At 38.2% G+C, this 24,260-nt stretch overlaps 1 protein-coding gene across 1 annotated transcript in view; it reads right to left on the bottom strand.

Moving 5' to 3' along the window:
- Nucleotides 1-4,651: 4,651 nt before the first annotated feature.
- The window catches only part of PTH2R (parathyroid hormone 2 receptor), a 101,553-nt gene continuing 81,944 nt past the window's right edge, over nt 4,652-24,260 (bottom strand). The window contains exons 10-13 of the mRNA XM_081260631.1: nt 20,521-20,615; nt 13,301-13,439; nt 11,733-11,774; nt 4,652-5,969 (exon numbers count right to left, since the gene is read on the bottom strand). Coding sequence (XP_081116757.1) covers nt 5,577-5,969; nt 11,733-11,774; nt 13,301-13,439; nt 20,521-20,615 — 669 coding nt within the window. The 3' untranslated portion in view covers nt 4,652-5,576. The remainder of the gene's footprint in view (nt 5,970-11,732; nt 11,775-13,300; nt 13,440-20,520; nt 20,616-24,260) is intronic.

The following is a 24,260-nucleotide window of genomic DNA, read 5'->3' as shown; positions in this document are numbered from 1 at the left end:
CTTGGAGTCAAACAGAACTAAGTTCAGACCCTAACTCAGTCACTTTGATCTGGAGCAAATAACCTAATTGTTTCTACATCTTTAAAATGAGAATAACAATACCATAGTGTGTCACAATGATTATAGGTATCCCTAACTTGATGGTTCAACTAACAATATATTAGACCCTGCGACGGTTGGAAAACAAACATATATAACTATGCTGTTTTTCATTTTCAGTACAGTATTCAAAAAATTATATGAGGTATTCAAGAGTCTATAATAAAGTAGGGTTTGTGTTAGAAGATTTTGCCCAATTACAGGAAAATGTAAGTATTCTGGACATATTTAAGGTATGTTAGGCTAAGCTATGCTCTTCCAGTGGGTTAAGTGTATTAAATGTATTTTCAACTTGTAAAAGGTATACCAAAATGTGACCTCATTGTAAATTAAGGAGCATTGTGTATGATAAAATATACCAAAAACACTATGCTCGATTCTTCAAAGGCGGCAGGTGTACATTAATAGCTTATCTACATTATTCCTAAGCACTTTTAAGAGGCCATCTTTGTAGCCTAGAATTTCTCTAGATGCATAGAGAAGAGCTTTCCTGCAAACCTGATTCCCTGCAAACCAATGTCTTAGAAGGCCTAAGACTGGAGAAACAGCCAGAGCAGATCTAAAGAGAGAAACGATGAATATTCAACCCATAAAACAAGATGTTTAAAACTCTAGAGGAAAAGAGAATGTCTTCTCCATATCTTTTTTTTTAATTATTTTATTGTTGGTTGTTCAAAACATTACATAGTTCTTAATATACCATATTTCACAGATTGATTCAAGTGGGTTATGAACTCCCATTTTTACCCCGTATACAGATTGCTGTGTCACATCAGTTACATTTCCATTGATTTACAAATTGCCTTTCTAGTGACTGATGTATTCTGCTGTCTATCCCATTCTCCACTGTCCCCCCTCCCCTCCCCTCCCCTCCCCTTCTCTCTCTCCATCCCCTCTACTATAAATCGTTTCTTCCACTTATATAATTTTTCTCCTACTCCTCCTTTCCTCTTATATGTAATTGTGTATAACCCTGAGGCTCACCTTCCAATTCCATGCAATTTCCCTTAACTCTCCCTTTCCCTCCCGCCTATCATCCCTGTTTAATGTTAATCTTCTTCTCCATATCTTGAACAAAATCAACAATATAAATATTTACACTTCTAAGATAAAACAATTGTTGATACACAGAGGTTACAAATGACAAACTAGATAGCTTTTTTCCTTGTAAATGCAGCACATAACTTACCACGAGGACTGGCAAAATAATTGAGCTCCATGAAGTAACCCAGAAAATAACAGTAATACAGCCTAAATCTAATAAACCACTGGAATTCTTTCCATACTAGAAATTGACATGAATCTCTGTAATAGATTTCTATGTCTGCCATAACAAACTTCCACAAACTTGGTACCTTGAAACAACACAGATTTTGATTTTAAAGTTCTATAGACTAGAAGTCCACTGGAGTCTCACTGGAGTAATGTCAACAGGGCTGTCTTCCTTTTTCAAGGCTCAAAGAGAGAATCTGTTTCTTTGTCTTGTCCAGCTTCTACAGGCTACTGTCTTTCCTTCCTTGGAGTACCTTCTTCCATCTTCCAAGCCAGCAACAAGAGTCAGAGTTCTTACAACACTTAAGTCTGCTTCCTCTTCTGCCTTTCTTTCCACTTGAAAGGACTTTTGGGACTAAATTGGACTTGCCCACATAATCTAGGATAATCTCCTTATTTTAAAGTCAACTGATGAGCAATTCTTAAGTCCACTTGCAAACCTTATCTGCCTTTGCTATAGAATCTAACACAATCACAGACTCTGAGGATTAGGATGTGGACATCTTTAAGGGCCACACAAAGATGCCTATGGAAATATCTAAGAGAGATCATTTCTGGATTATGTAATATTAATCCCTGAGTGTAACATTATGCATCTCACTCTTATTCACTTTCTTCCAAAAGTTTGAAAACAGGACTGTTGGGTTTGTTTGTTTGTTTGTGACAAACTTAAAACACGCAACCCAAAGGTATTTCCATGTTATTTAACCAGAGTAAAGTTATATGACCAAAACTTTTTCTGTTTATACATTGGGCAGTAAAAATTGGTTATCTCTAGTGTATAGTATTAATGTCTCTGTCAATAAGTCATACAAGATTATCATCACAAACTCCTGTAACCTATCCTACCATTTAAATCTCTTGCATCTAGAACTTGCTATATTTCCAAAAAGAAAAATATCTGTCACATTAGCATTAAGTACCTCGGTGTCATGACTTAGAAAGTGAAGATTCAAATAGTGTGGTTGGGATCTGAAGTATGAATATAGAAATTGTGATGGGTTTTCCTCTTACTGTGCTCATTTAAACAGAGCATTGATATTTAAAGCTTCAATTCAAGAGCATTACATCTAAAACTATCTGGTTACTTGATTTTATTAGAAAAAAATTAAAACTACATAGGCTACCACTCCTCAAGAATATTTTTCAAAACCATTGCTTATTTCTATTCAAGTTCATCATCTACATTAAGAGACACATGTCAAATGTGTCCAAAGCCCAGGAATGTAATGGAAATAAATGGACAAGTCTAAGTAAACACTGGGCCAATGTCGGCCTTGCCCTGTCTGAAGAGGCTGCTAGCCAATTTAACCTCCACTCTCAGGAGATCCTCTGGCACTTTAATTGTTCAGAGATTATGTGATATTATACAAATTTTAGATGTTGGCAACTAAATAATATGTTTTCAAACTTCTTGGATAAGCAAATAAAGCATAGGTATGAAGCAAAGTTACCTTATGGGCCAGTAGTTTGTGACTTTGCATCTAGATCAGCCACTCGTTTGTAACTGCCCAGTATTTTACCTGATGAAAAGGCTGACTATTTGAATACAAGCACCTTGAAAACCTGGACAGATAAGTGCACACTTAGACAAGACAAAGAGCCCTCACAACTCAGGGGTTCTTTGTCCCTAGAGGGAATAAGTTGTACCTCATTCTCTATTTTAGCCTCAGTACAGAGCAGAGTATCTGTCACATCATAGATTCTAAGTGTTTCTTGAATCAGTGAATAAGTAAAATTGAAGAGAACCTTGGAAAGTCTGAAGGTTCTACGCACAGCTGTTAAAAATGTAAAGAAGTAGTGATCTAGCTTTAGAATTTGGAGTTGACTCAGAAGCAATAACTTGGTATTTTCCTTATCATCAAAATGTCTCTATTCTAACAATTCTTTATAACACTACAATGACCACTGGGGACTTTTATAGTATAAAGAGACAAAAAATAATAATTTGAAATGATAATAAACAATTACCTAATCTTACTATCTATACGAAATGTTCATGTTAGAAAATATTTTAACATATGACTTCTCTTATTCATCAGAACACTTCTTGGAAGTGGACTAATACTATCTTCTTTTATTTTTGTGGGTACTGGGGATTAAACTCAGGGGCACCCAACCACTGAGCCACATCCCCAGCCCTATTTTGTATTTTATTTAGAGACAGGGTCTCACTGAGTTGCTTAGCGCCTCACAGTTGCTGAGGCTGGCTTTGAACTCATAATCCTCCTGTCTCACTCAGCCTCCCAAGCTGCTGGGATTACAGACATGCTCCACTGCACCTAGTTCTATCTTCATTTTTTTTAAATGGTGAAATTGAATTATAAAATAAGTTAAGCAGTTTTATTAAAACTTGCAGAAAATTATCAAAGAGCTGAACTTAATCTCTGACTCAGCTCATGACGGACGGTTTCCTCCTGACTAGGGTGTGACAACACAGAATTGAATCAGATGAATTAAATACCCACAATATCACCTTTATAAACAGGAAGGAAAGTAAATGACCTATACTATAGCACAGAGAATGAAGAAGGAAAATGCATGGAAAAGAAGTAGAGTATTTTCAAAAAGGTATGTAGACATCAGAGCACTATTATGACACTATTGCAAATTGGTTAAATCATTCCGTAGAACAGATGAGACATTCTGTTGCAACTGTGTCATTTTGCCTGGGTATATGTTGCTCTGTGATCCTTTTCATTTCCTATATGTGTTTCATGAGGGGACAGAAATTTCATGAGGGAACGGAAGCTAAAATATATTACAAGTTCCTATAACACTCTCTACCCAGAAGGCATTTGTTGAATTATTTGGTTGGCCAATGAGCTACATATATATTGGTGACAGTATAGTACAATGGCTATAAGCACCTGAGACTTGAAGTGAATGAAGCTGTGTCACTGACTAGTTAGGTAACTCTGGGCAAGTTGCTCTACTCTGGGAGTCGTCTGTGGAAATGATGACAGTGGTAAGACTTATTCCTAAGTTTGTAGTGAAGATCAACCAGGTTGAAGTTGTAAAAACCTAACAGGATGTCTGCTTCATGGCATGCACTCCAAAAAACATTTTCATAACTTCTATGCTTATTGACATTTCAAGCTCGGTAAAGCACAAGAGCTAAATACTAATGACTGCAGATCTGGAGAAGAAAAGTTTGGTTAGTTCTCAAAAATACTGTGAGAGGATGAAAAGAAATTTTTAAAGGGACCCAAAATTCATTTTTAAAACAAACTTTTAATTTATCCAAAATGCCATCTGTAATAGAACAAAAAATAAAAAGATATAGATGCAGTGTAATTTACTAACATAAGTAAGTACAAACAAAACCAGTTTGCAGACCCAAGCTTACAGATGAGCAAAACCCTTGATTTGTTGTGGTTTGCAAAGAAAGAGGAGGGAAGGTCTGAGGTTTGGCTGGTCATGAGGAGCATATTCAAAAGAAGGGATATGTGAAATATTCATTTGGGGACAATTTCCCTTGTTTCTAGGAAAGAATCATCATAACTGTTATAAATTTATTATTTGGCCCATGTCCAGCCAACTAAATTTCCAGTGCATACATGTTCTTAGATCTTTAATCTTTCAACATGCATTTTTCAGATCCTAGCTGCTCCCATGCACAGCGGGAACAAACGTAATGACAGAAGTACAATAAAGTGAGAAAGAGAAAAGAGAGTACTAATTTCTCACAAGGAAAATAATGATACACATCAAATGATCTCTATCATATTTAGGGTGATATTTATGAGAGAAAGCTAGTGCCAAGCAATTGAAAGCTTTTCTATGTAAATGTAGCAGAAAAAATGAACAACTACAGGGCAAGTACCACACATTAATTTAGAAAAGAATTTGATGCCAAAATAAAGTAACTACCTCCCTGGCACTTCCTCTTTTGTGCCCATAGGAGACACCTTACAGAGCCTGAAAGCATTAAGTAACACCTTAACTTGAACTTTTCAGCTCAGGCTCAGGCAGAGGAATTTTGTTGGGGGTTGTACCAGGGATCTAACTCAGGGCCACTCGGCCACTGAACCACATCCCCAGATCTATTTTGTATTTTATTTAGCGACAGGGTCTCACTGAGTTGCTTAGCAAGCCTCACTTTTTTGAGGTTGACCTTGAACTCATGATCCTCCTGCATCAGCCTCCTGAGCTGCTGGGATTATAGGTGTGCACCACCATGCCCAGCTGCCACAATCATTGACTCAGAAAACATCCTTGGTTTCTCCTTGGCTTACTTCTGTGACTAGACTAAATTCCATTGGCCTGGAAGACTCCGCTGGAATATCATCTGCCTGCCTCTCAATACCTTCCTTAGTCTCCTCTTGGATGCAGTGTGGCAGGCAGTCCTGGTCCGAGTTACTCCACACATAGCCAGGTAAAGTTACATGGCTGTCAGGCTGTTGGTTGGCTGTCTTGGCCATTTTGCCAGAGAGGAGCACCAGGCGAGTGCTGGCAGCCACCTGGGAATGGCTGCTGGTGCTATGAGTCACAGTGGTGAGCACGGAGCCGTATCTGTGGCTGCCACACGGTGGCGTCCTTTTCCAGTCCATAGACAGATTCCACCGACTCCACATCTTCTTCACCTCACCCTGAACCTGAACGACAGGAAACATGTATCAGAAACAAAAGACCCTGCAGTCTTGTTACAAGGATGTATGACTTGATTTCAATTATAATAATCATTATTGAGCTTCCTCTCTGCACCTGGGACTTTAGAGATACATTCCCTCTCAACCACAAAAAAACCTTCAAGAGGGCTGGTGTTGTAACTCAGGGATAGGGCGCTTGCCTAGCGTGTGGGACACTGCGTTCAATCCTCAGCACCACAGAAAAACAAAATAGAGGTATTGTGTCTATCTACGACTTTAAAAATAATACTTTTTAAAAGATACAATGTTATTTTAAAAAAAATCTTCAGAATAGGGGCTATTTTTGGAGATGAGCAAACTGAGGCATAGGGAGAAATAAAGGGACTTGTCCAAGGTTAGTATTTAACTAGAAGTTGCAATGCAGCTAATAGAAGTATCTGATTTGGAGAGGAAAGCAGACATTTGTCTGGGAGAGAAATAAGCTACAAAGAGTGACATTGAGGACTGCAGAACCCTTTGCACATGGCCACTCCATTCAAAGCCCTGACCAAACTCTTGTGACTTCTAGAGTGGACCCTATGGATGATCACATCCCTGCTTAAAGTGCCTGCCTGAAAAAGCTTAATGCTGCCAGAAGATGTGTCCTGGCAAATACACCAGATAACAGTTCCCTGACCTCTTAGAACATTTACTAACAAGGGCTCACAGTTGTAAATATGTAGTCCTGGCCTCTCAGAAGCCTCTCTCTGAAGGACCTGAGAACCACTCCTTCAAGTTGAAATCATCAAGAAGGATAAGGCCTCTGTCTCCCAGTCTCTGTGGGAGGACAAAACCCTGCAGCCAGCAGGCACAGCTGGCCTATCACATCCACACTGGCCGACTTTATACTTTTTCATCCTCTGACTCATTCCCCTTTTAAAATGCTCCTGCCCTAATTAGATGGAGTTCAGATCTTTTCCCTACTCTCAGTAGTTCCTGAGCAAAATCTGTTTCCACCACTTTAATGACTGACGACTGAGGAATGGCAGGGAGGTCCTCAGCTTGGAGTGGAACTGCCACCCTAGCAATCTATAGGCAAAATGAAGAAAGAAAAATGAGGAAAGAAGGACATTCCATGGAAAAGCGGTCATTTCAAACACATTCCCAGGAGGGCAGGGCTTTTGTTTCCATTTCTGCTGCTAAAGATTCAATTGTCCTGCTACTGCCCATTTCCAGAGGAGCTTATTTGCAAGTTCTAAGGGAAGCAGTAAAAACGTGGCAAGCTGACATCACCTAAATCAACAACCTCCTATCTGTTCATCATGGCAAAAAATAAGGACCTAATTTACTCCCCCTTCCTGCAAAATGAGGTAAAAACGGTACAGAACTAAAATTGGGGAATTAATGAATTGTTACTTAAGAGACTGACCTAGCATCCCACAATGTCCAAACCCCAAATGTGGTCAGAAGCATTAGCTGATCTATAGCAACTGGAAATATCTTTGCACTTCTGAAACTTGTAGCAAGTTGCAAATTTGAAAGAAGAAAGGTAGCAACTCATCCAACATGTTAAAAGTGAAAAGATAAAATCTATCATTCAATGTGCTGACCCCTCTCTGTTCAACTCCCAGCTTGTAGTTTAAAAAAAAAATATTGAAGTATTTTAATGGATGTGCCCAAGAAAACTTATATTTGAATTTTTGACAGAACTTTAAATGGAGTATGTTTCAGTATTTACCGGAATTCGAAGTTCACTGTCGATGCAAATATCAACCTATACTCCAACAAGTTGCTTTTATTTTTTTTATATTTTTTTATTGGTTCAAGAATTTGAAAAGCTCATGATATATCATCTTTCATACATTTGACTCAATTGGGTTATGAACTCCCATTTTTACCCCAAATACAAATTGCAGAATCACATCGGTTACACATCCACATTTTTACATAATGGCATATTAGTGACTGTTGTATTCTGCTACCTTTCCTATCCCCTACTATCCCCCCTCCCCTCCCCTCCCATCATCCCTCTCTACCTAATCTGCTATTGTTCAATTCTATCCCTTGTTTCCCCCCCCCTTTCCCCTCACATCCTCTTCTATGTAATTTTGTGTAACATTGAGGGTCTCCTTCCATTTCCATATGCTTTCCCTTCTCTCTCCCTTTCTCTCCCCCCACTCGTCTCTGTTTAATGTTAATCTTTTCCTCATGCTCTTCCTCCCTGTTCTGTTCTTAGTTGCTCTCTTTATATCAAAGAAGACATTTGGCATTTGTTTTTTAAGGAATGGCTATCTTCGCTTAGCATAATCTGCTCTAATGCCATCCATTTCCCTGCAAATTCCATGATTTTGTCATTTTTTATTGCTGCGTAGTACTCCATTGTGTATAGATGCCACATTTTTTTTTATCCATTCATCTACTGAAGGGCATCTAGGTTGGTTCCACAGTCTAGCTATTGTGAATTGTGCCACTATGATCATTGATGTGGCAGTATCCTTATAGTACGCTCTTTTAAGATCCTCAGGGAATAGTCCGAGGAGGGTGATAGCTGGGTCAAATTGTGGATCCATTCCCAGATTTCCCAGGTATCTCCATACTGCTTTCCAAATTGGCCTTACCAATTTGCAGTCCCACCAGCAGTGTACAAGTGTACCCTTTTCCCCACATCCTCACCAACACTTATTGTTGTTTGACTTCATAATGGCTGCCAATCTTACTGGAGTGAGATGGTATCTTAGGGTGGTTTTGATTTGCATTTCTCTGACTGCTAGAGATGGTGAGCATTTTTTCATGTACTTGTTGATTGATTGTATGTCCTCCTCTGTGAAGTGTCTGTTCAGGTCCTTGGCCCATTTGTTGATTGGGTTATTTGTTATCTTATTGTTTAATTTTCGAATACAAAAGCATATCAAAAAAATTGTGCACCATGATCAAGTAGGATTCATCCCTGGGATGCAAGGCTGGTTCAATATATGGAAATCAATAAATCCTTTTCACCACATCAATAGACTTAAAGACAAGAACCATATGATCATCTCGATAGATGCAGAAAAAGCATTTGACAAAGTACAGCATCCCTTTATGTTCAAAACACTAGAAAAACTAGGGATAACAGGAACTTACCTCGACATTGTAAAAGCTATTGATGCTAAGCCTCAGGCTAGCATCATCCTAAATGGAGAAAAATTGAAGGCATTCCCTCTAAAATCTGGAACAAGACAGGGATGCCCTCTATCACCACTTCTATTCAATTTAGTTCTTGAAATACTAGCCATAGCAATTAGACAGACAAAAGAAATTAAAGACATAAAAATAGGAAAAGAAGAACTTAAATTATCGCTATTTGCGGATGACATGATAATATATTTAACAGACCCAAAAGGGTCTACAAAGAAACTGCTAGAGTTAATAAATGAATTCAGCAAAGTGGCAGGATATAAAATCAACACGCATAAATCAAAGGCATTCCTGTATATCAGCAACAAAACTTCTGAAATGGAAATGAGGAAAACCACTCCATTCACAATATCCCCAAAGAAAATAAAATACTGGGGAATCAACCTAACAAAAGAGGTGAAAGATTTATACAATGAAAACTACAGAACCCTAAAGAGAGAGATAGAAGAAGATCTTAGAAGATGGAAAAATGTACCCTGTTCATGGATAGGCAGAACTAACATCATCAAAATGGCAATATTACCCAAAGTTCTCTACAGGTTTAATGCGATGCCAATTAAAATCCCAATGGCATTTCTTGTAGAAATAAATAAAGCAATCATGAAATTCATATGGAAAAACAAAAGACCCAGAATAGCAAAAGCAATTCTAAGCAGGAAGTGTGAATCTGGAGGTATAGCGATACCAGAGTTCAAACTGTACTACAAAGCAATAGTAACAAAAACAGCGTGGTACTGGTACCAAAACAGGCAGGTGGACCAATGGTACAGAATAGAGGACACAGAAACCAATCCACAAAATTACAACTTTCTTATATTTGATAAAGGAGCTAAAAGCATGCAATGGAGGAAGGATAGCATCTTCAACAAATGGTGCTGGGAAAACTGGAAATCCATATGCAACAAAATGAAACTGAATCCCTTTCTCTCACCATGCACAAAAGTTAACTCAAAATGGATCAAGGAGCTAGATATCAAATCAGAGACACTGCATCTGATAGAAGAAAAAGTTGGCTACGATCTACATATTGTTGGGTCGGGCTCCAAATTTCTTAATAGGACGCCCATAGCACAAGAGTTAATAACAAGAATCAACAAATGGGACTTACTTAAACTAAAAAGTTTTTTCTCAGCAAGAGAAACAATAAGAGAGGTAAATAGAGAGCCTACATCCTGGGAACAAATTTTTACCCCTCACACTTCAGATAGAGCCCTAATATCCAGAATATACAAAGAACAAGTTGCTTTTAATATGAGGGTTTGCAACTGAGTCATTTCAAAGTGCTTAGAAAAGGAATACATTAGTTAATTTACACTAATGCTTATCTTCTTGAAGCAATGTATGATTAAATTGCCTTCATTCTCCCTATCCATCTGTCTTGTAAATCTTGGGAATCCTCCAAAGAGATTCAGCTCACATTGTGATGACCATTTATATGCTGCTCTGGTTTGAATGTATTGCCCCAAAGTACTTAGGTTGCACACTTAATCTTCAAGAGAACAGTTTTTCTGAGGTGGGAACTAGTAGAGACATTTAGGTCCTGAGGGCTCCACCCTCATGAATATATGAATGCCAGTTAGGAAAGAGCTTGAGGTTTTAAGCTTGATCCTTCTCAGTGCAATCTCTCTTGTCTCACTGCCTTCCACTGTGCAATGACGCAGCAAGAACACCTCTGCCAGAGGCGGGCCCCAACTTGGACCGTCCAGCTTTTAGAACTGTAAGAAATTTCTGTTCTTTTTAAGCATACTATAGGGATACTGCCACATCAATGATCATAGCAGCACAATTCACAATAGCTAGACTCTGGAATAAACCTAGATGCCCTTCAATAGATGAATGGATTTAAAAAAATGTGGCATCTATACACAATGGAGTACTACGCAGCAATAAAAAACGACAAAATCATAGAATTTGCAGGGAAATGGATGGCATTAGAGCAGATTATGCTAAGCAAAGATAGCCAATCCTTAAAAACAAATGCCAAATGTCTTCTTTGATATAAAGAGAGCAACTCAGAACAGAACAGGGAGGAAGAGCATGAGGAAAAGATTAACATTAAACAGAGACGAGTGGGGGGAGAGAAAGGGAGAGAGAAGGGAAAGTGTATGGAAATGGAAGGAGACCCTCATTGTTACACAAAATTACATATAAGAGTTTGTGAGGGGAAAGGGAAAAAAACAAGGGAGAGAATTGAATAACAGCAGATGGGGTAGAGAGGGAAGATGAGAGGGAAGGGGAGGGGGGATAGTAGGGGATAGGAAAGGTAGCAGAATACAACAGACACTAATATGGTATTATGTAAAAATGTGGATGTGTAACCGATGTGATTCTGAAACTTGTATTTGGGGTAAAAATGGGAGTTCATAACCCAATTGAATCAAATGTATGAAAGATGATATGTCATGAGCTTTGTAATGTTTTGAACAACCAATAAAAAAAATAAATAAAATAAAATACATGAAACTTTGCATCTCCAAAAAAAAAAAAAAGAAATTTCTGTTCTTTTTAAATGATGCACTCTCAGGTATTCTGTTATAGCAACACACAATGGACTGAAGTACAAGCTTATCTGGGGCTAGTTCTATTGACTTTCGGGGATTCCTTCAGACCTACCTCTCCATTGCAATAGCAGTAGATGATGGACACAAAGAAACCCTGCAAAACAAAGACACTGTTAGCCCACTGATAATTTCTTTTTCTTAATGTTTCCAAACCCTTATATTTACACTAAATTTGTTACAATTCTCTCCTTGGTGTTCACTAACTGAATGGAATAACTAACTAAATACAATGCTCCAAGACAGCAAAAATCTGATTTCTTTTCTTTTTTTGGGGGGCGAGGGGTACTGGGATTTAACCCAGAGGTACTTAACCACTGAACTACATCTCCCCAGCCCATTTTTTATTCTTATTCTTTTTATTTTGAGATAGGGTCTTGCTAAGTTGCTTATGGCCTCGCTAAGTTGTTGAGGTTGGCTTTGAACTTGCAATCCTCCTGCCTCAGTCTCCCAAGCCACTGGGATTACAGGCATGTACCACCACACTCAGCTACAACTGATTGCTATTAACTAGTTTCATCTATGTTGCCACTCAAGGACTACATCTTCCCATCCCCAGACTGGTAAAAGATATGTATAGATTATGAATGCTAGAAACCAGAGACATAAAATAAAATATGATGAGAGTAAAAAGAACCTGTTCATTTACTCAAAAATCTCTATTGAGCTTATACAGTGTGTTGGGATTGGCTCAGCAAGACAATGCAAATATAAACAAAACAGTTCCAGAAAAGAGGAAACATGGACAAAACACAAACAAATAACCATATGAGAAAAAAAAAAGATGATAAGCATTTGCAGGTAATATAAATAGTGATAAAGAGACCAACAGGTACAGCAGATGAGGAACCAATATATAACTGAAGACGTGACATCTAAGTTGGTTTGAATGATAAGAACAAGAAACCAGCTGTCTGAAGCATTCCAGGCAAAAAGAACAGCAAGTGTGAGTCTCTTGAGGAACAGAAGTGTGGCAATGATAGCACACTGGGGTGCCTACAACATCCTGGGCTACCTCACACCATCTCCATCCAGGCAGGATTGTGGATGCCAGAAAATTGCATTTCAACTTTAAATATGTGGATATTTCTGGCAAGTTAAGTACCATGGTCAAATTTCTATATTTCAAGATTCTTCAGACTATTACGTATAGACTAGACTCAAGGAGGTAGGAGGTGGCAAGGTGAAAAGTGATCAGCGCAAGGGATCATGGCCATCCTATTTCAAAAGAGATAAAACATGTAGTGGCAAACTTTTCCTCTTTTTTTACCTTTTAAACCTCCCCACCTGCTTTTTTCACTCTTCCCTGCCAGAGCCTTCTTTGGCTTCCCTTTATTTTCCACACACAAAAGCTCTGCAGGAGTTACATATTTTATAACAATATGCTTGCTTATCTTGCTGCCTAGGCTTGTTCCTGTGAGAAACAGCTCCAGGGCTGCTTCTGCTGGGGTCAGGGAATTAACCAGACCTCCAGGATGGAAAACCACAAGTGCCATTGAACACTGTGCCCTGAAGGCCCCAGAAGACAGCACTTCAAAGCCACAGAGAGGGGTGGAGGAGGAGGTTGCATGGGAGCAGGAAAAGTGAAGGATAAGACCCAAGTGACTAGATGCCCCCCTTTACCTGGAAGGAGTTGAAGAAGAGCTCACAGTGCATGCGGATCTCCCACCAGAGCCCTGTGAAGGAGTGGGGCTGGCAGATGAACACAATGTAGTGCACTCCAAAGACCAGCACCAGGACCAGCGTGGACTTGGCAAGTTTCCTGAAAGACAGCAGCAAGCCTTTTTATTCATCAGCCTAGTGTTCTTTCAGCAGAGGCAGCTTGCTGGAAAAAATTAAGCATTGTTAACAGAAGCCACCTGTCTTTGGATTCCACCACTCCTGCTAGGCCCCCCACCACCACCTTCCTTCTCTTCCTGTCAATTTTATACTAAATCAGGTAGTTGATTCTCACTTCCCATGATTAATATCCCCTAAATATCTCCACTCATTTCACTCTTCTTGATTACAGGAGGCTATTTTTACAAAGTTGTTAAGTGCTTTGCTTCTGTCCTCAGTCCTCTTATGTTTGAGATTTAAAGATGCAGATCTCCTCCATCCACTTTAACTGCCTTCATCTTCCTGGACAGGATTTGGATGTTTTGTTCATCTTAAAATCAACTACTCTTGAAGATATTTTGTATTTCTTTATGAGCGACATGCACTTATTTCCACCTGACTCCTCAGAATATTCTCTGTCATACACTACTCTATCTTAAACTTTATTACCTACATAGTTCTATTTGTCTACTTTTTTTCCTATCTTCAGACTAGGTGATTTTGTGATATTATTTCCCTTAATGGGCTTGTCATACACATTTTCTTTTGTATTTAGAGGAATCCTTCCTGGGTTTTTCCAAGAGGATGGTGTGGTGGTTGATTGTAGGTTTTGACATGCTTGGATGAAGGGAAACCCTGAGAAGTGGCAGAGGATTCTCCAGGGTGTGTTTATGAAGGTGCTTGCAGGGGAGGCTACAGGGGGCCATCTAGTCACTGGGGTCTTATCCTTGCTTTCCTGCTCCCATGCAACCTCCTCTTCCACCCCTCTCTGTGGCTTTGAAGTGCTGTGTGTCAGTGAACTGAGAGGGGAAGACCTGCCCTGAATGTGAGCAGGCCCCATCCTATCAGCTGGGGACGCAGATAGAACAAAAAGGCAGAGGAAAGGTGAATTTGTCCTTTCTCTTCTGGACAGCTCTCTTTTTCTCCAGTAGTTGGACATGAAACTCCAGTTTCTCCAGCTGTTGTTCTCTGGCACTTGAACCAGCAGCCCCTTAGGTTTTCCAGACTTTGCCCTGGACTGAGGGTTCTATCATTTGCTCCCCTTGTTCTAAAGCTTTTGGACTTGAACTGAACCATGCTTCTGGTGTCCCTGGTATTACAGCTTTCAGCAGCCTTGTCATTGGGTCTCTCAACCTCCATTATCATGCGTGCCAACTCCCCCCCCCAAAACCCCCTCTAGTATATCTCTATCACCTACCTACCTACATCTATCCTATTGGTTCTGTCTCCCTGGAGAATCGTCAACAAATACAGATGGTCTTACTCTAAATGTCTCTTGATGACCCTACCTCTTGTTATTTATGTCCTTGTCAGTCCCTTCTTCCTGATGTGGGCAGGACCAGCAACATGCTTCTAACCAACAGACTTTAACAAAGATAAGAGGATGCCACATGTGTGATTATGTTGCATAAGACTTAACTTTCCTCTTCCTAGCAGACTCTCTCTCTCTCTCTCTTGCTTCTTCAGTGAAGGATGCTGCCGCATTGTGAATTGCTGCCGGGAGGCCCAAGTGGTGAGAAAAGGTGGCATCTAACCATATCCAGCAAGTAACTGAATCCTACTAACAGTCATGTAAACTTCCCCAGTCCAACCCTGACACAGCCCCAACTGGCCTCTCAACTGCAGCCTTGAAAGAGACTGAAGTGGAGGACCTAGCCCTGGATTCCTGAGCTACAGAAACAGAAATGGCAAGTATATTTTTTAAGCCACTTTGTGTGGTCATTAATTTTGCAGCCATAGCTAGTTAGCACATCCAAGTGCACCACTTTCTGATTGTTGGTTGGTTTTGTTTTGTTTGCACTTTTTTACCCAAGAAATTGCCAAATGTGTCTTCATTCTTACTTGTTTTTCATATTGCCCTCTTTCTCTATGAATCATTTATACCTAATAATCTCAACCTTCCTTTGTTCTCACTAGTCTTGTGTCCAGCTGCTTTATCTATTGATTTAATTTTCTTCTTGGAAAAAGAAATTATTTAGGTAAGTTGAGGCCACAGTGGACTAAGACTAAAGAGAACTGAATTCAGATTCTAGACTTTCTAAATACCCATGCTGACAGTGGTTCAGTTTCCTCATCTCTGCAATGACAGAATAGGGTACAGAAGTCCACAGAACTCTAATATTATGATGCTTTACCAGGGATCATCATTCATACTTTTCTATCACATCCTTCTTACCACTCTTATAGAAGATGAAGAGTCTCACAAAATCACATAGTAATACCTATTGAGATGTCTAGAGTTGCACATTTGCTCCACCTCATTCTCTGTCGTCTGTCTTCTCTCTCAGGAGTGCATGGACCACATGTTCCTCTAGGCTCAGTGCCATCCACCTGTCCCTAAGGTCCCTGGTTTCCTCTGCTGCTCCTAGTGCAAATACCTCATACCTTGCATTACCTAAAGTCCATTCAATTTGAAAATTCTACATTAAGTCCATTTAATTCAAGACATTCCTGAGGAGCAATGGGTTTCTCTGACCTTTAGCTTTCAGAGATCTTTGCATGTGCTTGTCTTCCTGAACCTGAACCATAAACCCTGTCTTCCCATCGTGACAAGACTACAGGACACTTTGAATACCTGCAAGCCATTTTAACTCCAGCTAATCATATACAAAGTGACAATATCAAATTTACTTGCAGAAGCTTAAATGTTTTGTCTAACATCACTCAGAAAAGAAAATTATATTTCCCCTCTTCAAGAGGAAGAGTAAATCCCCCTTGGAATTGTTCTCAAAATCAAGCTAACTCTGTTCTTATTATGTGTGGCTAAGAGCCCAAAACTAGATTAAAACAAAAAATAGAGAAAAGCAATAGATCATGAAATGGTCTCAAACATCAAAGTTTAGGAAAGTTGCATTAGGCAACAGAATAAAGGAAATACCCTTTTACCTGAATCCTCTGGATTTTTCCATCTTTGTCTGACTTTTTTTTTTAATCTCTGTGTAGAGCTAAAAGTTGATATGCAGAAAATTGATAGTAATTATATTTGTTTTCTATTGCTATATAATAAATTACCACAAAACTACTGCCTTAAAGCAATACCCATTTATTATTGCTCTGTTTCTATGTAGTACCGGGAGTTCAGGCATGGTATACTTGAGTCTTATACTCAGGGTCTCTCAAGGTTGAAATCCCAGTGTCAGCCAGAGCTGAAGTCTCCTCTGGACCTCAGGGTTCTCTTGTACACTCATTTAGATTTCTAGAAGACCTTCTTTTATTACAATGGTAGAGAGGTCTGCTGGCTGCAAACAGGGTCACTCGATTCCTACAGGCTGCCCTCAGGTCCTGGTCACAGGCTCTCACAGCATGTCAGATTACTTCTTTAAAGCCAACAGGAGAATCTCTCCAGGCTTCCAGGGTGGAATCTATATAACACATCAGAGAAGTGACTAGCCCACTTCCTTTGTCATACAATGTAACCTAACTAAGGGGAGAGCAACTGTCTCATCAAGAGTCTTACCCAAACTCCAGGTGATGGGGGGACAGTAATTATACAAGGCATGTACACCTGGGCTAGGAATCTTAGGAGCCACCTTAGAAACCAGCCTACCACAGAAATGCAAAGGATGCCTGAGAAGGTCACTAACTGTGTAGCTCTGTAGTTACTAACAAGTTTTTCTGGTGTGCATCCATTTGTAAATTCATTTCAGCATCCATTATCTGACTCTATCTTCTCTTTTTTACCATTTGCAATATTATACCACTTCCCTCATTGATGAATGAGTTAAATATTTAAAGTGTGTTCATTTATCTCTGTGTAAACTGTGATCACATCCTCTTTTGGAATGTATTCTGCAATGGAAATGAATGAATTAAAGCAGGGGTATGTGCCAAGCAAATGTACACACATCATCATCTATCTGTTCACATTAAGATCGGGCATCCAGCAATTCGGGACACTAATATTTTTTTCAGTGTCCATCTGGTCACCAGTGCACACTGTACATCTTCATGGCTTGGCTATCTGCAAAGGCACAGCTGTCTAATGAGATGATTTAGGGATGATTCACTAATGGTGGTCTTCTGGCTTGCTGGAAATGGGTTATGGTCTGTGTCCACAGGGAAAGCCACAAGAAGAAAACAAAGGAGTCAAATAGTTTTTGAGAACTCAGTGTACTGCCTAGAAAATAGATGCCCATTTTTTTGTGCTATCAATCCCTAAGTGATGTCTCCCCAATGAAGTGCTCTGGAAAATCTTTACATGTCTTTAGACAATCACATTTTTCTTAAAAAAAAAAAGAAGGAAGGAAGGAAAGAAAGGAAGGAAGGAAAGAAGGAAGGAAGGAAGGGAATAATACTAATTTTCTTGAACCTTCCTGGTTTTTAATTAATTTTTGTTCTCTTTCTGTGCACATAGCATCTCATAGATACATGCCTACTGGTACCTTTCTCCTTTAAGAGGGAGATTAAATTAATCTCTCCCTTTCTCTCTCCCTTCTTACCCTCCTTTTCTCCCTCCCACTAGATTGTGGTTTCAAGGAGGTCACACCATGTCCCTATTGCATCTTGCGCTGGTTGCATCATGTTATTCTGACAGCATCCATGTGAGAGAGCTATCATTACCCCCTTTCCAGGTCAGGTTAGAGGTTCAGAGAAAAGTACTCACCCAGATTATACAGTAAGTGATGATTCAGTCTTAAAACCTGTCCTCTTTACTATCATTGTGCATGTAAGTATTGGTTGAATTTATTCTAAAAACAATAAACATGAAATATGATTTTTGTTTGTCATTGAGTGGAAAAATCAAATTAACCAAAATATTGAAATATTCTTTCTCATTGAGTCTTGCGTATGTAATCTTTCATAGTTCAAATGTTTTTCCAATCCCGGCAACTTTTCTTACTTTGCAAAGGAATCAAATTGTGATTTAAAAGGGGAAAAAATGTAAGAATTTGCCATTAAATCTGAGAGATTAATTTTCTTCACGTCAATCTTGTTTTAAAATAACTGTAAACTATACACAGTATGTCATCACTGGGGAAAACTCAGAGAAAGATATATGAGTCCTCTCTCAATTATTTCTGCAACTACATGTGAATCTATGATTATCTTAAAATGAAGTTATTTAAAAAACTGATTGTATTCATTCATTTCCATTTTAATCCACTTTATCAACAAAGGAGTCTTAGGTACTTTTCAAAAGTCTTTTTTAAAAGACTGAGTGTAAAGGATGTGTGTAACCACATCCTCACCTGGAGAGGATCTTAGCTCTAAGGCGTTTTTTAGTCTTTCACAGTATTATGCATTGAAATGTGCTGTTTTAGATGTCATCACTGGACACTTTATATTTTGTATTGTTTTATTTTATCAAGAATAGTTGAACATTTGTTAGAGAAAGCTAATAACAAAATGAAATATGTTTTAAAGTACAAAAATGAATTAATATAAATTTAAATACTCAACAACTGTGGATATAAATTTAAATACCAAAAAACCTCATTGAGACAGGGACACAAATTTCATTTTTTAAGTCTACTTAAAAGGTGAAACTTGACAATCTGAGGCCTCAGAAACTGAATACTAAATTGATTTTCCAAATTGCTGCCAAGTAGTTTTCCATATTTTTTCTTCAAAAAATAAAGTTTTCTTTTTCTACTATATTTTATATGTGGTTTAACTCTGGACATTATTAAGATTATTAAATATGTTTCAGCTATGAAAAAAAGATCTATATAGCTGAAAATAAACTTTCCCTGACTTCTATTAGTCATTAACAACTTCAAACTTTAAAAACTTCTGAACACCAGATTATTAAAAACTTATTCTGAATTCTGAATAGTAGTTAAATTATTCTTCTCAATTATTCTGAGAAATAATTTTCCCATGAATTAACTCTAAATATTTTCTTTTCAATTAATATTAAAGATAAGCCAATCTTTGTTCCCTTCAGTTTCTCAAATATCTTGGGTAATTTTTTTCCTAAGAACACAAGCTCACATCATTCAGAACTATAGAATTATCAGCTTATATTCAGAACTAAAGAAATAAGTAGTTTCCAAATACCATTGCACTTTTTTAGTTTATGAAGATTGAAAGGCTATTTATACCTTCCATTGTTCTAGCATCCTTTAGCCCCTGCCTTCACCAATGGGACCTAACACATGACAAAATAGTATAGCCCAGGTTCTTTGCTATAAACTCTTATACACAACTTATATTACAATACCACCATTTGCAGCACTGTAAATATCTGGAGCTGGGAGCTGGTGGTTAGTCCAAACCATGCATCCTGTCTAGACTCCAGGTCATACCTGCAGTCATTGCTGCTCAGCAACAAATGCTGCCTAAATATAATCAGCAAAGGGCTTAAAGAACATAAGTGAAAGAGAATCAAAATGTTGACCATGGTTTATTCCTTTCTGTAACTGAGATAACACTTCATAACAACCTGAGGCAGAAAGAAATAGTTACCTTTTTAGGAATTGAAAAGACTAATCCACATCCACCTGGTTATGTGCATGTTTAGTTGGATAGAGGTCACTATTACTCAGAATATCCAAAATGATCATTGGGAGAAATGGACATACTCCTAAGATAGTTTGACGTGATTCTTATTAATACTCAATTTTCCCTTTTTTTTTTTTCATGAAAGGCTAAATAACGGACCTCCTTCAATTAGGACATTCGAAAGTTCTTGAAAGTTTATATTGGTAGGTGCCAATTCAATAAAAGGATCAGACACAAAACAAGAAGTCTTCTTTCTTGATTATTGCCAGTTATGACACATTTTTAAGTGCAGACAAAATTCTCTAAATCATCAATAAGAGATTGTCCAAGAGTTCATATGATTTATAGAAAAATACCAACCTACTAAAAACTGATTAAAAATATACTTAAAATTTAAGCATGAAGGAAGGTTTGGGATTATTTACATGTTGAAAATATGCATATATCTAAAATTACATAAATGAGACACAAACACACATTGATAAATTTAATCCCTTAAATACATTTCAAATCAATTGATATTTGTTTTTTTAAATAGTAACTAAAATATTTCCTCTGATAGAGACCTGTTCTGGAGTTACCTGTATTGTTTTCTCATGTCATGCCCGACTGCATTGGTCTCCCAAATTTTAGTAGCCAGAACTCTGACAGTGTTCAGAAACAGAATAAAATTAAGCTGAAAGAGAAAGTAACATTATGAAGAATTATTAAATTAGTCATCAACATTTTTATAGAAATGTACATAAAATTGAACCTCTTTGTATGCAAAGACTAAAATTTACCCATTCCATAAACATAAATGAGCCTGTGACAAGACATTGGAAGATTAGTGATTCTTGATTTGCCTTCATAAAACCACAAAGAAAAATACAAAGAAAAATAAAAAGTTTCAACAGTACTAGAAACCACAAATTCCAGAAAGGAATCTGCCAGGATCCAATTTCTAATTCCCAAACCAAAGTTCAAACTATGTTCTGTGGCAAATTGGTAGAAAAACAACAACAATAACAACAACAACAACAAATTATTTTATTATAAATGTGATTTCCCCTTTTAATGAATTAATACTTAGCTTCTGTCTCTAGGGTTATTTTGAGAATACTGTCTCTCCTATAATGTATGCAAAGCATTGGGGAATGTATATTAAAGTTTAAAACAAGAAGAAGAAGGAAAGGCCACAGGTCTAGAAAAACAAATTAGATTTGAAATGTTATGGGTGCTGAGCACCAATAGAAACAAGCAAGTTCTGTCTTCGAAAAAGAGAAACAGGGCTTTGAGATTGGTGAAGAGATCCAACAGGAAGAAGAAAAGGTCTCCACATCAAGGGTCATAAAGAGATGGAAGCCTGAACCCCTTGGGTCCCTTCATTCAGGGAGGTGGCTAATGTCCAGAAAGTGCTAGTCTTAGGAATAATGAGAATGTAGCTTGCCCAGAGCAGTCATTGCATCAACACCAGAGCAGGGGACAGGAAAGAGGACCATCAAGTTCTGCATACATGAGATAGGCCATGTTGCAGAGACATTACTCAATTGTTTCTGGAATTTGGAGAATTTGGCTATTGGGTGATTCATATGCCTCAGTCTCCAAGTCAGCTTACTGCATCAGCCCTGAGCCCCCTGCAACCCTGTTTGCTATCACCCTACCATTGACAGCCCTGTAGGCACCTGTCCATAATTTCAGCTTTCTATACAAATGGTGATGGGGGTTGGGGGTGAGTTAATGGAAGGATGTTTCCAAATTAATCATAACTGCCATTTCTTGAATTCTCTAAAACTTCACATGAATCTGGAGCACTTTCATTATGTCCATTTATTATGGATGAAAAAACTCCAGTTCAAAGAGATGAGCTGATTTGACCTGGGCTACCCAGCTACCAGCTGGAATTTGAACCGGGTCTGTGTGAGTTCAAACAGTGAATTCTCAACCACAATCTCCTACTTCCTTTTCAGGTGGATAAAAAGATGCAAACCACGAGACTTGAGGATTTCCATCTTCACCCACTACCACAACCTGTTCACAGATACAACCTTTATCAAAAAGAAGGTAAGAAGTTATTTATCACATGGGTGCTACTTTATGAATACTAAATTTATTACATGCACCATTAATTTCTCTCTCCCCAAGACAGTCAGTTCCCTGTTGGTGCAGGATGGCTGGAGTGAAGACATTGGGAAGGGCTAAGGAGGAAGTGTGTACAGGACTAAGTGTTAGGAACTGAAGCTGGAAGAACTGTGAAAACAATGCCAGCTATGGACTGTAATTCCCTCTTCCTTGAAAAGAAAGAATAATAAATGCTTCTTCAATAGGCCAACCTTCAGCGCCACCATATTTTTTATATTGGTGCTTTATAATTATACATAATGGTGGGATTCGTTGTTAAGTACTTGTATGTGCACATAACATAACGATATAATTTGATTATTTTTTCCCAGTATTTCCTCTTTCTTTTCCCTCCTCCCTTCCCTAGTCCCCTTTCTCTGTTCTACTGGTCTTTGGTCTGTTTCATGAGATCCCTTCACACTTTTTTTTTTCTTTTTCCTTTCTTTTTCTCTCTAGTTAGCTCCACCATATTTAAAATGCCCAGAACAGAGGGCTCTGTCCTCAGATGGGTCAACCACACATAAATACTGCAACCCACAAGAAAGCTGACTGGAAGAAATACACACCAACTCATCCATCCGTTTAATAACTGAGAAGATACATTTAAGGACACCCAAATGAATTATGGAAAGAATTAAGGATTAGGGGGAACTAAGATTGAATAGAACTTGCTGCCTCAAAAGATTGGGAAACAAGCCTGTAATCCCAGTGGCTCAGGAGGCTGAGACAGGAGGATCCAAAGTTCAAAGCCAGCCTCAGCAAAAGTGAGGCACTAAGCAACTCAGTGAGACCCTGTGTCTCTAAATAAAATACAAAATAGGGCTGGGGGATGTGGCTCAGTGGTTGAGTGCTCCTGAGTTCAGTCCCGAGTACCACCCCCAGCAAAAAAAAAAAAAAAAAAAAAAAAAAAGATTGGGAAACAAAACGCAGATATATTGATGCATGTAACAATTATTTAGATGAAATTATTCTGAATAATTTAGTAAAACACAGAATGTAGAGTAATTAGAAATTAAGTTATTAACTAATTAATATTCTAAATGCTTTATATGAATTGACTATTCTTCACACAGCTCTGTAAGACATGCATATTATTGTCCTTGTTTGACAGATGAGGTATCTGAGGCACAGGTTGGTTACACAAATAACACAGAACAACAAAGCTAGAGTCCTAGTGCAGTCCCTGCAGCCTGGATCCACAGACTGTATTTTTAGCCACTATACATTTTTCTGCCCATCAAATGAGTGGACTTAATAGAGTATTAAAACAGAGACACATTTTTTTAAGAGCAGAATAGATTAACAAAAGATTGTAAAGAAATATAGCCAAGGTTTGAAATCCATATTTAGAACAACAGTAGACCCAACAGAGCAGGAAATAGATCCCACGATTTAGAAGATTCCCAGAGAGTCCTCTCAGACTTGTGTGATAAGAGAGGACATGGAACTGAGAGCCAACAGGCAGAGTATTCTCTTTCTTAAGAAAAGATCATGAAAAATAGAATCAATCAATAAAGACACAAGAGAAATTCTAAAGAAAGACAAGAGTCTGCATATGGAAAAGTAACATATGGAGTAGGAGAACTTATAGGGAACAAGACCAAGAGGAGGAGACTACTCGTTGTATTATTATTATTATTATTACTATTATTATCTACAATAATAAATAAATTTATTATTATCATTATTATAAGAGAAAATCATTCGGAATGCCCTTGCCTATCTCATGTAAACCTTCTTAGAGGTCAAATTTTGCTTGACAAACTATGTCAAGCAAAGTACAGATAAAGAAAACAAAACCAAAAAAGAATAAAATGACTGCTAATAAGCATTAAAGCCAGTAACACAAAGAATGAGTGTTTTGTAAATCGGGCTTTTAAATAATGCAAATATAGAAATGGGATTCTTTCTCAGAGATTTATATAAATTTAAAGATTTGTTCCAAGTGAACCACAAATGAATTAAAATAGAGAATGCAAAATTTTAGCCACGAAATCTCTGGCTCTTCCAACTAGCCTTCTGCTGAGACTTTGCCCCAAGTTCCCTGCCTAGGCTCCTCCACACTCCTCCCCTCACTCATATTCATCAGATCAGCTTTTTCCAGGCCTCTTGCTGAATGTCACTCTGTGTCAGCAGCTATTCCCGAGACTCCAGCCCCAACAAAGCATGCCACCCATTTAAATGTCTACTTTACTGACTAAGTTTAAGTTATGTGTAGATA

This window comes from Spermophilus citellus (assembly GCF_964194105.1).
Source record: "Spermophilus citellus genome assembly, chromosome: 11".
In the NCBI taxonomy this organism is placed as follows: Eukaryota; Metazoa; Chordata; class Mammalia; order Rodentia; family Sciuridae; genus Spermophilus; species Spermophilus citellus.
The sequence above is the reverse complement of the archived record's forward strand: the minus strand, read 5'-3'. Positions and strand labels throughout refer to the sequence as shown.